The 16,036-nt window shown below is 38.7% G+C and overlaps 1 protein-coding gene across 4 annotated transcripts in view; it reads left to right on the top strand.

The window, feature by feature from the left end:
• The window catches only part of cnih3 (cornichon family AMPA receptor auxiliary protein 3), a 58,563-nt gene extending 43,068 nt beyond the window's left edge, over positions 1–15,495 (top strand). Inside the window, exons 5-7 of one of the 4 annotated variants that reach the window (XM_077587024.1) lie at positions 927–1,070; positions 1,502–1,558; positions 10,708–15,495. In XM_077587024.1, coding sequence (XP_077443150.1) covers positions 927–1,070; positions 1,502–1,529 — 172 coding nt within the window. In that variant the 3' untranslated portion in view covers positions 1,530–1,558; positions 10,708–15,495. Of the gene's footprint in view, positions 1–923; positions 1,071–1,501; positions 1,559–10,707 lie in introns of all 4 variants that reach the window. The other 3 variants (XM_077587022.1, XM_077587025.1, XM_077587023.1) reach the window with 3 other exon arrangements.
• The last annotated feature ends 541 nt before the right edge of the window (positions 15,496–16,036 follow it).

Raw genomic sequence — 16,036 nt, 5'->3', positions numbered from 1 at the left:
AAATAATCCAGCTATTTCAGTCCACATTAGTTAAATTCAAATTGCACACCTTTTGAAATAGAACAAATCTTTTCTTGCCAAACAGATGCAAACGGCATTCATTAATCCACCAACTACCTAATAAATCATATATCTCATCTATTCATTATCCTCTCCAGTTTTATCTGACAACATATTAGCACATAATACTTTTACTATACCTTATCAGGTCTGCCATTTCCATCCACTCAGCTGTTAAAAACCTATTTTAGTTATCTCTTTTTTCTGACATCTTTAGTTGCTTGTGCATGCATAACAGTACATTTGAGTGTCTCTAAAGGTTGAAAGAGTGTTAATATGCCATAGGGGAGAATTAGGGTTGTTTATATTGTGTCGTTTACTACTTGCAGCTGGACAGAAGAGAATTTAAGCTGAGAGATAGAAGCACACTTAAAGAATCGTGATACAAAAACATGATTGAATACACCACAGTATATGTTTCTTATCTGTAAGTAGTGCTTCAAACTCTATTACTACCCTCGAGGGTGTACTATGCGGGATAGAAGAGGGATGTTGGCTTCAATTACAGTGTAGCAGGTTAAAGTGAGTGCACAGGAAAGTGTTTTAAGATGATAAATGGGGAACCCAGGAGTTCAGATTCTTCCATATCTTAATCTTTTCACTCATTCAACATCAAATTTAAATTCCATCTTACCTCCAAACTCACACATACATAGTGTTGAACAGGTCAACTACCCGTAGTATGTTCTTACCCCTGTGGTAGGTACTTCCATTCCCCAACGGGACCCAGGAATTCAGATTCTTCCATATCTTAATCTTTTCATTCATTCAAGATCAAATTTAAATTCCATCTAACCTCCAAACTCACACATACATAGTGTTGAACAGGTCAACTACCCGTAGTATGTTCTTTACCCCTGTGGTAGGTACTTCCATTCCCCAACGGATACCAAGGAATTGATCTATGACCCAGCTTCAGTTATGAACGGCGATACACTCAAGTTCTGCCTGAAGGAGGCCTGGTGCAAGCTGTCCTTCTTTGTCCTGTCCTTCTTCTACTATCTCTACTGGTAAGCACCCAGCATTAAGTGAGAGAGCCATTGACGTATCACGGGTCAAGCAGTCGATTACAGCAGTTGCAGGTAAAATGAAGCCTAAAAACAGAAATAGAGCAAGGTTACATCACACATATCTTTGATTCCAACTTTTCACAGTCAAGACAAAGCAGTATGAGTGCAACTCACTGAATAAAGTAACCATTTCTCTAGCAATCACATGCAGGTTAGGGTTTACATTTAGGTTTGTTGTCGCTAATGCATGTGATGTTAGGAGAATTTGATTCTTTACTTCATTGACAAGCACTTGGAAGAATTTACATATTATGTACATCCATACTGGATGGTTGTTTTTATTGAATGTTACTCTTCTTGTGAATATGTGCTCTGTTCTTTTCTGATGATAATCACTGCGGATTTTGTTACATGTCATTTGGGGGCTGCAGTGTGTGGAACCTGGAAATATCCCTCTAATAGCTCTTTTCAATGGGAACACTTGAAAGGTACCATCCTTACATTTATCACATTATATATATATGTATTTCTTATTTTTATTGACAATACAGTTATCTTGTTATCCACACTGGTAATAATTTTATTCATGTGTCAATAGATACTTCTGATATACAGTGGTACCTCGAGATACGAGCTTAATGCGTTCCGGGACGGAGCTTGTATGTTGATTTATTCGTAACTCAAATGAACGTTTCCCATAGAAATGAACTAAAAACAAATTAATTTGTTCCAACCCTCTGAAAAAACAACAAAAACAGGATACTGGATTGGAAATAACATTTTTTATTTGTTCTAATTCGCCATCTATTAACAAAGTAACAAATAACTAGTGGTTTAATAATACTAAAATGCGTTTAATTATACTAAAATTAGACGGATTTCGCGGACGGGAGAGAGAGAGGGACAGAGAGTGTGGGTGGGGGCGGCCGAGAGAGAGACTCTTTTCACGGCAACGCACTCGTAACATAACATAAACAAATTTAAATGAACTTGGATTACGATGCACACACTAAAAAAAAAGTTTAATCTAACCTTACACTAAACTTAATTCTAATTTTGTTTTAAATTTTTATACCTTTTTTCTGGCACTATTTGCCATGCCTCCACCCTGACTTTCAGATGCAACCTAGTGAGGGTAGTATGTTTTTATCTACCCTTCAAAATATTCCGAAAATGATGCACACAAATGTCCTCACCATAGGATAATGCACGACCACTTGCCCAGGAAGTAGTACTCCTCTCGTATTGGTGAACAAGCTCCGCCATTCGCACTGACTAACGGGAAAGAAAAACCACTGAAAAAATGCAATGCTCCGCCCAGGGCTCATAGAGATATTACACGAGGGAGTTGCGACCAAAAAGAGAGTGCCCATGATGTTCTTATGAGCAGCCTCTCGCGTCCGCTGTATGCTCGTATATCAAAATTTGTCTCGTATCGCAAGATAAATATTTGCTCGAAATTTTACGTATCTCAAATTGCTTGTATGTCAGGGCACTCGTATGTCGAGGTATTACTGTAGCATACAATATACTGACCACAACATTATGCTCCAACTAATGAAAATTACTCAAATTATGTAGTGTATTAAACAAGTCCAAAATCTCTACATGGCTTTCTCTACTGACTAGCACAGAACATACAAACAAACACAAGTCTGCAATTAACTGTAATTAATCTAATGAATTTTAATTTACTTAATTAATTATTACATTTAATTACATCTACATTAATTAATATCAAATTCATTCATTACGACAGTATACCTACCAAATTTTATTCTGATCCATCCATGAATAACAAAGGACTAGCAATTTTATTTAATGTCCCCAAGAAATAGGAAAACGAGAAGAAGAACAAAGTAAGCCTACAATTATTAGTAATTTTCAGTAATTTCATCAGACTGAATTACCTGGTACTTATTTATGTACATATCATTTGCCCCCAGATTAATTGAAAACTGCACCCTCCATATTGAGCAAGCATTTAAAAACGTTTGTTCACCTGCTTTAATTTCATTGTGTGGATATGAGAGTGGATATATGTGGCTTTTAGCTGCATTGTGATTATTATTTTTATAGTGATGTCAGTGGGTTTTTATTACATATACGTGTGCTAAATGTATTTATTTTTGCAGCTTTGGATGTGTTGATAGACTACAAACGAACTAATATGCACATTAACACTATTCACAGTGAAAAAAAATGTTTTTTAAGCACCAATTAAAAACTAAATTTTCTTGACCTGTACTGAAAATGATTATTTTCTGCATAGTGCAAATAATCGTGACCGGACGATTCGCCAAAAGACGTTTCGCCGACGGACAGTTCGCCAAATGGACGTTTCGCCGAACGGACGTTTCGCCGAATCGGGATTCGCGAATAAATGTTTTTATTGTTTGTTTGTTGTGTTGTTTTTTAACCTCGGCACAAAAAAACAACACAATGAGAAACATCCCGACTTTTATTTGTTTAATAAAATAATAAATTAAACACTTTAATTTTTTCGGTGAAACGTCCGTTCGGTGAAACGTCCGTCGGCGAACTGTCCGTCGGCGAAACGTCCGTCGGCGAAACGTACATCGGCGAAACGTCCGTCGGTGAAACGTACGTCGGCGAAACGTCTTTCGGCGAAACGTCCGAGTACCGCAAATAATATACTATGTATTTACATGTGTAAAATACAGCAGATTCCCAAATATAGCAAATAAATGTTTTTATTGTTTGTTTGTCTTGTAGACATTGATATTAAAACTTAAAGACAGGAAATGTTATCCACTGGAAATTATTTTGATCCCTTCCTGGCGTGATAATGGTGTTAATATGTCGTATGTTACTTATTAATACATACTTTAGTGATACTTTCTGTCCATTTTCTTGTATTTTTTCATGCCAGTTTTCACAGAGAACGCAAATTGGGTTAGGTTGGTATACCCTGGGGGGGCTGGTTAAAAAAAATGCAGACTAAATATGTATAATTAAAGGTATGATGAAGACCTGTGGTAAACAGAGGTTTTGTGTTTGGTAGTTAGTAATAGTAGAGATATTAGAATTAATTAGACACTGGCTGAAAACGGCACATTCACCTGAATTTGAATCGTGTAAGATACCTCTGTCAAATTATCTTGTAACATACTTAACTTCAAGCGTAAAAAGTTTAATCACATCAGTTTTAAAAACGGATTCAACAAGAAGCAAAACAACCAAGAAATTACTAGTGATTTGTGGCCCATTTTCTAGGCACACCAGATGTTTTTATCTTGTGCCTGTGTCTATTTTTCACAGAAATGATCTCTGAATCAGAATGTACATCTCGATGCAAAATTTAACATTTTTGCATGGATTGGTTCATTAAAGGTGGTCTCATCTACATCTAAATCAAAAGAATAAAGAATAAACCAGCACCACACGTATGGTATTTTTCCAAGCATAGTTCATGGTGGAGAATAAGGTGAGGGACACACGCAAGAAGGTTGGACGGATATCCGCAAGGAGACAACTCTACATTATTTTATCTTACCGTGGATGTCAGCTTGCAGTTGCTATTCCTCCTAGTTTGCAGGAAATATTTTTTTCTTCCATCACGTCCAGGATTTTTTTGTACGCCCTTTCTTCCATGCCATATTTAAAGGACGTGAAATGGTGATTGCCCGTATATGGATAACACTCATAGCCGTGTGCGGTCGATTGGTCGTTGGTCTTTTGGTCGCCGGTCTTTAGGTCGCCCGTTGCCGCGGTCGGGGCGACCAAAAGACCGGCGACAAAACAAGGTAAAACAACACGGTCTACGCATCAACAAAAGCCAACAATGGCCATGAGCAGTTTCACTGAGCCGACGTGTGAGTGTATAAGAGTTTGTATGTACATGCGTTGTCCCTTTAAGAAGCTATGTCAGTCAGGGTCTTAACAAGTTCTCCAACAAAAAACAATAAAAGTCTGGGAAATTTGGAGCTTTTCTTTAGCCTAATAATTACTAGGGCATTAAGTATGACTAAATAGTAATTTGCAGTTTGTATTTAGGGAATTTGAGCAACGATTTAAATGGTAATTATCACTTACCTTCCGGGCGACCAAAAGACCGGCGACCAAAAGATCGGCGACCAAAAGACCGGCGACCAATCGACCATGTACCCTCACGGCAGTACTGCCCAATCTCTTTCCAATTAGCTTGCTTTGGAAGATTTGTAAAATCACTAAACCTCAATTTAATCTCCCTCTGCACAGATGTAAAGAGCGGACGGCCAGACTCCGACCTTTCCTCAAAATAGGGAACATTATGGTTTTTTTTTTAAATAAATTACATAGTTATCAAATCCAAGTGGCCAGCTGCACACATGGTTGAGGAATAGTATGACTATATTTTTGAATGACCATGTGTTAATATTAACTCATTTATCCTGCTTTTTCCTCTAATCATGTGTTGTTTCTGTCTAAGAATTGTTGTTCCTTCGTCACTCATGCACTTACCTTCCTTCTTTAACGAGTCTTATTCTGTATGTGCGTTTGTGTATTTTTCTAAAACAGAAGAGATTTTTAAAGATGAGTATTAGTCTTATTCTGTTTAATTTTTGAAATACTGCATTTAATGAATGAATGCTCTCCTCAGAGCCAACACATTTTACCTAGTAATTAAGAAAATATTTACATATTTCATAAGAAAGACTGAGAATATTCAGAGTAATTTCTTCCTGAGTATAACATTGCAAAATACTGTCTCAGACGTTACGCTTGGTGTTAAATGTCAAAACATCTGTTGACAAGGTCATGATTTTTACAAGCCCCAATGCGCCATGTTGCGATGCTGCTTGCAGTTTTCAGAGTTGGATATGCTTGCTATCCTTATAATTTTCTATTGCCTCATGTGCTGTAATCTCAGAAAAGTGCTTGCCACAACCTCAAAACTCATTTAAAATTGATCTCCCTCTGTCACATTCTTGTGCACCAGTAATGGAAACATACAGTATCTCATAAAAGTGAGTACACCCCTCACACTTGTGCAATTTTTTAATTTCTTTTATCAAAATCTTTTCATGCGACAACACTGAGGAAATGGCACTTTGATACAATGTAAAGTAGTCACTGTAGAGCTTAGATAAAAACAGAAATGTATTCTCTCATTCTCATTTTCTGAACCACTTTATGCTCACTAGGGTCACGGGCAATGTTCCCTCTTAGCTGCACGGGTGCGCAATTGCGCACTAGTCTCGTCTTCTCTGCGCACAGCAAATCATATGGAGTGCACAAAATAAAAACCCATTTTTTTTCCTTTTTCTTTAGCTGTGAGGCCGACGCGCGAACCACTCCTCCACCGGGCCGCCCCATTCATAGATATTAATCATTACATTTTATTATTACTAAATAATTCATGTGTAGTAGACATGCACCTGCTTATGGTAGGTGTGATACTGGTGTGTGCCCATAGCGAGCAATGATGATGTTGCTCACACCGGTACTCAGTGTGCTCAGGAAGGTTGTCTTTCTGCCCAGACAAACTAAAAATTAGAGGGAACATTGGTCACGGGGGTGCTGGAGCCTATCCCAGCTGACTTCGGGGCGGGGGACACCATGAACTGGTGGCTAGCCAATCGCAGGGCACAAGGAGACAAACAACCATTCACGCTCACACTCATACCTACGGGCAATTTAGTGTCCAATCAGCCTACCATGCATGTCTTTGGAATGTGGGAGGAAAATGGAGTACCTGGAGAAAACCCACGCAGGCCAAGGGAGAACATGCAAACTCCTTACAGGTGGACCAACCTGGATTTGAACACAGGGCTCCCACTGTGAGCCAGACGCGCTAACCACTCAGCCGCCGGGCCAACCCAGAAATGTATTGTATCTTCGAAATAATTCAAAACACATCAATGAACGTGTAAAATACTGCCAACAAAAGTGAGAACACCCCAAGTGAAAATCTCAAAATGAACCCAGAATTGGTAAAAATTAAGCATTTCCCTTCCCTGTGTAAACCGACAAGTTAGTGTAACTAAGTGTCCGGTGTGATTGGGGAACAGATTATTAAATTGCCACTCTTTACTGGTCGCTGGAAGTTCAACATGGCAAAGAACTCCCTGAGGATCGGCAAAAAAAGAATTGTTATTCTAAATAAAGATGGCCGAGCCTATAAGAAGATTGCAAACACCCTGAAGTTGAGCTGCCGCACGGTGGCTAATACCATACAGCGGTTTAAGAAGAGATGTTCCACGCAAAACAAGCCTCGCCATGGTTGACTAAAGAGGTTGTCTGCATGTGCTCAGCGTCGTAACCAGTGGATGTCTTTGAAAAACAGGCCTAGGCGTGCTGCTGGCGTTGTTGCAGAGGTTGAAGGGGTGACCGCTCAGTCTGTCAGTGCTCAGAATGCCGGTCTGCACGGCTGTCTTCCTAGGAAAAAGCCTTTTCTAAAAACGATGCACAAAGATCCCTGTAAAGGTTTTGCTGAAGACAATCAGATTAAGGATATAGATTACTGGAACCATGTCCAAGCATTGAGGGTTCAATCCTTGGGGGTCCGGACTTCCTGTGTGGACTGCATGTTCTCTCCGTGCCTGCATAGGTTTTCTCCAGGTAGTCCGGTTTCTTCCCACCTCTTAAAAACATGTATGGTAGGCGGATTTAACCCTCTAAATTGTCAATGGGTATGAGTGTGTGCATGAATGGTTGCCTTATTGTGCCCAGTAATCACGTGGCAACCAATTCAGGGTGTTTCCACGCCATGGTTAGTATCTGCAGCACCCCCTAGACCACAGGTGTCAAAGTGGCGGCTCAGGGGGCAAATCTGGCCCACCGCATCATTTTGTGCGGCCAGAGAAAGTAAATAATGAGTGCTGACTTTCTGTTTTAGGATCAAATTCAAATATTGCTTATAGATGTATGTTATATTTCTTGATTTTCCCCTTTTAAAATCAATAATTGCAATTTTTAATCTTCTTGTGTTTTTAGTTCAAAAAGCATTTTGTAAAATATAAATATTTTCTGATTTCCACTTTAATATTGAACATAATTTAAAAATATATATTTTGTTTCCGGGTGGCCCGGTGGCGCGAGTGGTTACCTGGGTTCAAATCCAGGTCAGTCCACCTGTGTGGAGTTTGCATGTTCTCCCGGGGCCTGTGTGGGTTTTCTCCAGGTACTCCGGTTTCCTCCCACATTCCAAAAACATTCATAGTAGGCTGATTGGACACTCTAAATTTCCCATAGATATGAGTGTGAGCGTGAATGGTTGTTTGTCTCCTTGTGCCCTGCGATTGGCTAGCCACCAATTCAGGGTGTCCCCCGCCTCTGGCCCGAAGTCACCTGGGATAGGAGGCTCCAGCACCCTCCCGCGACCCGAGTGAGGATAAAGCGGTTCAGAAAATGAGATGAGATGAGACATTTTGTTTCCTTTTGAAATGAAATACAAACAATTAAAAGATGTTTTCCCTTACTAAGAAAAAAAGCTCAAATAAACATTGTTTTAGATCTTTTAAAAAATGAATATTTAGGGTTTTTGTCCAGTTCCTTTAATCTGAAAAAAAAAATCGAAATATTATATCTAAAATGGTCCGGCCCACATGAAATCGAGTTAACGTTAATGCGGCCCGCGAACCAACCCAAGTTTAACACCCTTTTCAGACCATTATGAGGATAAGCGAAATGGAAAATGAATAAATGAATGCTCATTTCACCAACAAGAAAATCTGCTCTAGTACACACACGTGCACACGAATAAACTTTGGCTCATTTACTTGACAGATGTGTTAAGTTATTGGGACATGAGCTAATCGACATCTGTCACTTGATATTGCACCCACGAAATTACCTCACATGACATGAGTTTTATGTAGGGCTAATGATAAATAATTAATAAATGAATACTAATAAAAAAAATAGTAATACTAGAATAGTACATTAAATTGTATGAGGCATTGGTAGTGGCCAATTTTTATTGCTTCTACCAATGCCAACCAATTTCAATGACATCGATTTGACGAAAACATGATTATAACATACATTATATGGCTTCAAATACCAATTCATACAAGCCATTTCACCAATATAAACATACTAGTATTGATAGGTTGGTACATTAATTGATTAAGAATTATTCAACATTAATGAGGGGACATTGTTAATTGAGGTGAATTTAGTTTTCGTTTTGTTTTCTTTTTTATTGACTGGATTAGATGACGCCTGAGAGTACTTCCATTGTCCCTGAAAGTATTTCTTGTGCAAAATGTATTACCATGATAATTAGTAATGTTTTTAAAAAGCTGAGCAAGAATCTCCATTATTTTTTGCTGTTTTTTAAATGTTTTTGTTAACCACAAATCTGAATTTATCCAAAAGATCCCTTTCAGGACTGGATCCAGACTGTTTTTACCTATTTAGGGCGTTTAATCTACAATATACAGGAAGCAGATGTACTCAATCTCAGGTGCCAGCTGCCTCGCTACAATGAATGACAATTCATGGAAGCATTTTTTAGCCACATGTGCTTCTTATTTACATTTATTTTCCATTGTGTATTCGTGAGTGAATATTACCAAGTGAACATTAATGAAAATTTCAAACACTCCCAAGGCACCAAGGATAAGGGAAGACTCATTAAACAGCTTTTTACAGGTCTGTCCTCGTCAATTCAGAATCTTTCACTTTTGTGGCGTCATTTGTTTTTACTGTTGTAATAGCGTTTTGTTTTGCCAGGTGCACCTCATAAAAGAGGGCTGAAAGGACACTTCTCATTTATTGATTAATATTTTCACAATCCATTGCATGCTTTTTCATTATTATTTTTGTTCAGCTGCTTTTATGCATCATGAATGTGACGAAACATAAAAGGAACTTGTTTAGGTATTCACTTCACGTTAAGGCACCGTTAAAATTTGCCAACACTAAATATTGGAATATTACCTTTTTTTGCATCTTCCTAAAAATAATGAAATACTATTTATACTTAATAATTAAAAGGATTTGATAGAAATTGAACGGCTCTCATCTTCACATTTTACCGCATTTACTTTATACTGTATATATATATATATATATATATATATATATATAATACAGTGTATATATATATATATGTGTATGTATATATATATATATATATATATATATATATATATATATATATATATATATATATATACATATATATATATATGTAAATATATATAATACAGTGTCCAATCAGCCTACCATGCATGTTTTCGGAATGTGGGAGGAAACCGGAGTACCCGGAGGAAACCCATGCAAGTCCAGGGAGAACATGCAACCTCCACACAGATGGAAATGACCTGGATTTGAACCCAGGACACCACAGCTGTGAGGCCGATGCGCTATCCGCTCGCTCCGCCGGGTCGCCAATTTATTTATTATAATTTTAGAATTTAGAATTTAGTTGTGAAGTTGAAACCGATTAATGACAAATTCTATGCCATACAGGTAAAGATGAAAGACCTTTTTATGGCGCATTCATTCACTATAAGACTTCCTAGTTCATATGTATCCTTGATTTCAATAGCCATCAGAGGCAGTGAATTACAATAGTAGGTGGAGTACCACTGTAATATGCAGTAAATATAGCTCAATTATAATTACAAAATTAAAAATGTTTCTACTCACTTTCTATCCTACCATTCTTCTTCTTGTGTTTCAGTATGATCTACTCCCTGGTTACCTCATAACTGACTTGTCAACAACTGGAAAGACAAAAAGCCTCTGGAAACACAAACTGCCATTTTTTTCAGAGCACTTTTTGAAAGAGACATGTAAAAGTATGCTTTTTGCTGCTTCCCTTTCAACTCAAAAACAAAAGGACCTATTAATGCTCAAATACCCTCAGAGAAGAAAACACACTTTTAAAGGGTTTTAAGTCGTAGCAAGTTGATCATTGCCTGGCTAAGAAAAGTATCCGACAGACACATACACTCACATAAACAGCTTATTTTGGAGTGGTGCAGTTATATACTGCATAGTAGCAGTGATGGTAGCGCACAGGATGAAAAGCACAGTAGCATTTGTACAATTTGTCTCAGGCACAACAGTACTGCCCGATCAGCCTAGTTCAGCAGTCAACCTTCTTTGAAAACTCACTGACAGTAGCAAGAGTGAGTCAGAAAAACGATGCGTGTTGGAATTGTAACACTGCTAAAGGAAAAAAAGGCACCAAGAGCAGCACATTCATACATTGTGATTTAATGTAGTGGCAATTTGATGTACTCTTTGCCAAAAGGCGTTAAACATGGAGACATTATACAGAAAATGCCTTCCTTATGCTATTTTAATGTTCTTTCAAAAAAAGAAAAGTCAAACTCCCAGCTAAAAGACAAGCAGCTTGTTAATAGTCTCATTTGCACATGCACACTGTTTGCGATATTTGGCTGTTTGTTCATTATTATCTATGATGTTTCAGGCACACAAGTGAAGGTCTTCCAAGTATGTTAATTGAAAACAGGGAAGCAATTTTTGTGACAATTTTCTAGTGCAATTTAAACAAGGGACCAAAATGTTTTCGGGGTAATATATTGATTATGATATTTTATTGCATCCATATTTACTGAATGAATAGTTCATCCCATTTTTAGAAAGAAGAATGACTCACCCATTCAACCAATTTTTAGGTTGATGGCAAACATTTCCACGAGTACGAGAGGCACCAAACACTTTACTGCCATAGCTCTCATCAGTCACCTCACCAAAGGAGGCAGATTATATTCTACACGAGCACAATTTCTCCCCTCTATCCCTGGGAAATATCTGTGCTACGTTGGAGTCGAAGGTCCTGAAGAGGAACTCTAAGCTCCTGAAGAGGGACTCTGCCAAACCTTCCCAGAAGACCCTCACAAACCTTTGCACTGGGCACCTCCCCATCCCCGCTTCCCCTCACTATATCACTTGCCACCAGGTAGTGATCAGTTTACAATTCCACTTAATTTGTTCAAGATTTGTGGCCACAAATCCAATGATAATATTATATTATTGAAAACCGCTGGACATCGGCATCAACCGGGCGTTCAAAGTAAAGTTGCGAGCGGCATAGGAAAAATGGATGATAGGTGGCGAACACAGCTTTACGAAGGTTGTCAGGCAGCGCTGGGCTAGTTACGCTACTATTTGCAAATGGATTGTGGCCGCTTGGACTAACGTGTCTGCTTGCACTGTTGTTCGAGCTTTTGCCAAAGCCGGCATCATTTCTGTGGAGCCACATGGCAATGACAGTGACTCTGACAACGAAGAGAGGGAACCTGGCGTGTTCGATGACTCATTTGGACAATTGTTCAATTCGGACACAGAAAATGAGGAGTTTGATGAATTTGTTCAAGATTTGTGGCCACAAATCCAATGATAATGACCACAAATCTACAGTTGAATTGCAGCCTTCAAGGTCCTGGTGTCAAGTACACATATGAACACCCTTATGCTTGAAACATCTCTGAGGGGCATTGCAATGGTAGGAAACCTAATTGGCTTCTGACCGGGGAAGCCATTCCTCCAATCAGATACTCTATGTTTCACTGTCGTAGCACATGTGAGAATTAGTGGGCCCCAGGAGAACAACCAAGTTCCCATGCTCCTCAGCTCATCCAAAGATTTCAAGAAGGTACAATTGTATGCACAAATATATGTCAAGACCTGTTCCCCTACCTAGAGGTGCAGCAACACTAGGCTAATTTACTGGGAGGGACCCCAAAGAACAGGCGTTGAGTCACCTTCACCTGCTCGGTGCCTCTTTTTGTGGGCGACTCCATAGTTGAATCATGTTGGATCCCTCTCTAGAGCAGTGTTTCACAACCTTTTTTGAGCTGCGGCACACTTTTTTGCATTGAAAAAATCTCAAGAGACGCCACTATCTGAAAGTCTTTTAATTTAAAACTATGTCGCCTATATTAACAATAGTCATTCTCATCAAACTTTTATCAGCAGGAATGACAGAAACCTCCAAAATTATTCCCAAATCGAATTTTCACACTGACCTAATGTCGCCAAAAGTTGATGTCTGCGGTCCCTGAACAACTTGCGGTTCGAGTGATGCAAAAATAAGTAATACCATGTTTTTTATCGCATAATTTTATGACTTTTCTCCAAATATTACGCAAAAAAATTGTGCTCACGCAGACTTTACGTCGCCAAGAGTTGATGCCCTCGAAACCAAACTACTTCTGGTTCATGTTTGAGAAAAATAGGCCACAAAATGACTGTTTCACAATTTCAATCTTGTAATAGTATCATCTATAATTTAACGGTCATCATGTTTTGATTTTAACCTTGTAATATTTACATTTTAATCTCGTTATATTCATATTAATTTTTGTCTCTGAATATTACGATGTATGACTTCTTGCAATTTCCCGCGGCACACCTGACCATGCCCTGTCACACTGGTTGGGAAACACTGCTCTAGAAAACTGGTATCACAGCTCATGCTGGTCGATTATATCTAGCCAGAACTTCTAAAACTTCAACACTATCTCAGTCTCTTTTTCTAAATGAGAGAGACCGCCTTAGGCCACCGCCAAGCCTGCCCTTGCCCTGACATTCTTTATCCCCTCCCACAGGCTACAGCTTGCCTATTCCCTGTCCGGCTGAACTCCCATCAGTGCCGGCCTGGCAAACAGGTGCTTGACATTGTGCTCCACCTGTAGGCCTGAGTTCAGCAGAATGACTTGTTGTGACCCGCATCCTGACGAAGGGAAATGTCATCTATTCATCAAACTTATCTAAGGTCACTCATTCTAAATCTAAAAGCAACTGTAGCAAGTGGTAATCGCGTCACCTACATTGACACTATATCCACCACCAATGTTTGCTATTATAATACATGATTCTCATGAAGATATTATCTCTATTTATAGGTCACATATTTTATTTTTGTCAATGCAGGCATTTCCTGATTATAGACTGCATCTTGTACGTTTCCTATTCTAAACCACCTCCAGTCCATGTTCTCACTATCATCATGGAATACTGGAGTAGAAGTCCTGCACCCTTCTCCCACCCTGTGTATTTTGTCCTCTACCAAGCAACATTTTATATCCTTATTGTCTATGTGAATTAAAATATTGTTTAAGAAATAAATTATTTTAAAAACAAACTGACTGCATAGGAAATTTGCATAAAGGCGTCAAGGTAGTAATAAGATTTTTATCACACAAAAAAACCTGTCCATGTATTGACAGTGCCAAACTTTTTTTTACCTAGGTCTACTATGTCTTGTGTGTCTTGTGTCTGTCTTGCTACTGCAACCAAGAAATTTCTGAAATAAAGTTCTAACCTAACCTAACCTAACAAAGGAAATGGAGGAAAAGGGAGATGGGACTTATCTTCAATGAAACATGGCCCTCTTCATTGTCTCTGCAAAATGGAAAAGCTTTTTTCCTATCTGGTTTGAGACAAATGGTCCACATTGAAGGTCTACTTAACTATGTTCATGTTGAATGTTAATTCAAATGAATGTATTCTGTGGGCAGCCAGGTGACCGATTGGTTAGCGCATCGGCCCCAAAGTTCTGAGATCAAGGGTTCAATCCGAGATCCGGACCTTCCTGTGGGGAGCTTGCTTGTTCTCTTGAGAATGGAGATTGAAGATTCTTTATTGTATAGCTGTGATGAGGTTTCCAGAGAACGAGGTGGGTCATCAAGCTGGTGGTAGTAGTCCAAGGTATCTGTCGGAGCGCGCAAATCAGGTCCTGAAAAAGAAGCAAAAGAAAAATCATGAGCCCGAGAATCAATAACCATGGAAGCGAGACGCAACTGACGTGGGAAACAAACAAGATCATCAGGCAACACGTGGAGGGTCCTTGCGGCTTTTAAGGATGGTAGAAAGTAACCGCCCTCAGCTGTCTATTTCACCCATCTGAAATGTGACCTGTTATCAATAAAATTCCTTCCACCTGCCTCCAGTGAGGAAATAGGGGGAGAGGCCCTAACAGCATGGGTTTTCTACGAGCATTCCGGTTTCCTCCCAAATACCAAAAACATGCAGGGTAGGCTGGTTGAATACTATAAATTGCCCTTATGTATGAGTGTTTGCATGAATGGTTGTCTGTCTCCTTGTGCCCTGTGATAGGATTCGTATTCGATTGGTTCAAGATGTCCCCTGTCCAGTGACCACAGTAGCAAACAACCCTTGTGAGGATAATCGGTTCCGAAAATTAATGAATACTATATTGTTTCCTATTACTGCTGACCTACTGTAAAATTGGTCCTTACATAATATAACAAAATACTACGTTGCCCATAAGAGAGATTGAAACTGAAGGTAATGTGAATAGTTTGCAGAACTGATCTTAATTACCCTTGAAGTACTCTATTATTGATATTCCATTTTAGACCAAAATAACCTGCTGAAGGCACCTGCAGATGGGTCTCGACGAACAACACTGCTTTGCATCTCACAGGCGGGTAACCAAAGCCACTTTTAGACATAATGTGTAATTTTACCCACAATTTACTTGTATTGTGGCATTCAAACATATATATATATATATTTATTTATTTAGAATGCACTGGAAGAAACAGGAAATTTAGTCCATCGATCTGACCCAATTCTTTGCAAAAGATCAGATTGAACAATGTGTTCTTAATCATAAGTTTTATTTACTTATTTTTATGAAAATTCTCTATAAACACACTTTGGTTTCCTCCTTATCCATAAGATAGAAAAATATTTGAGGGAATTTTTTGCTTATTTATGTAATTTTTTTCTCTGTTCACTGCTTGTAAAATTATGTTACGTTAAAGAGAAATGAGAAAATGTAGTCGTGTTTTTTATCAGCCTTTCTTTGAAACATTATCTGCTGATTTCAGACATAACACGAGCCGTGAATGTACTGGGCTTCTGATTAGGTCTCACACTATTAAAGTTCCGACAAATGTCTGAGTCAATTCAGCCGATGTTCTATCGATTTCAGCTCCCCGTCGAAGTGTGCTCTGAACCACTGCTGAGCATGCGCAAGGCCAATCGATATGAACTACCGTTTGATATGA

Source organism: Stigmatopora argus, chromosome 19 (genome assembly GCF_051989625.1).
Source record: "Stigmatopora argus isolate UIUO_Sarg chromosome 19, RoL_Sarg_1.0, whole genome shotgun sequence".
NCBI classification, from domain to species: domain Eukaryota; kingdom Metazoa; phylum Chordata; class Actinopteri; order Syngnathiformes; family Syngnathidae; genus Stigmatopora; species Stigmatopora argus.
The sequence above is the reverse complement of the archived record's forward strand: the minus strand, read 5'-3'. Positions and strand labels throughout refer to the sequence as shown.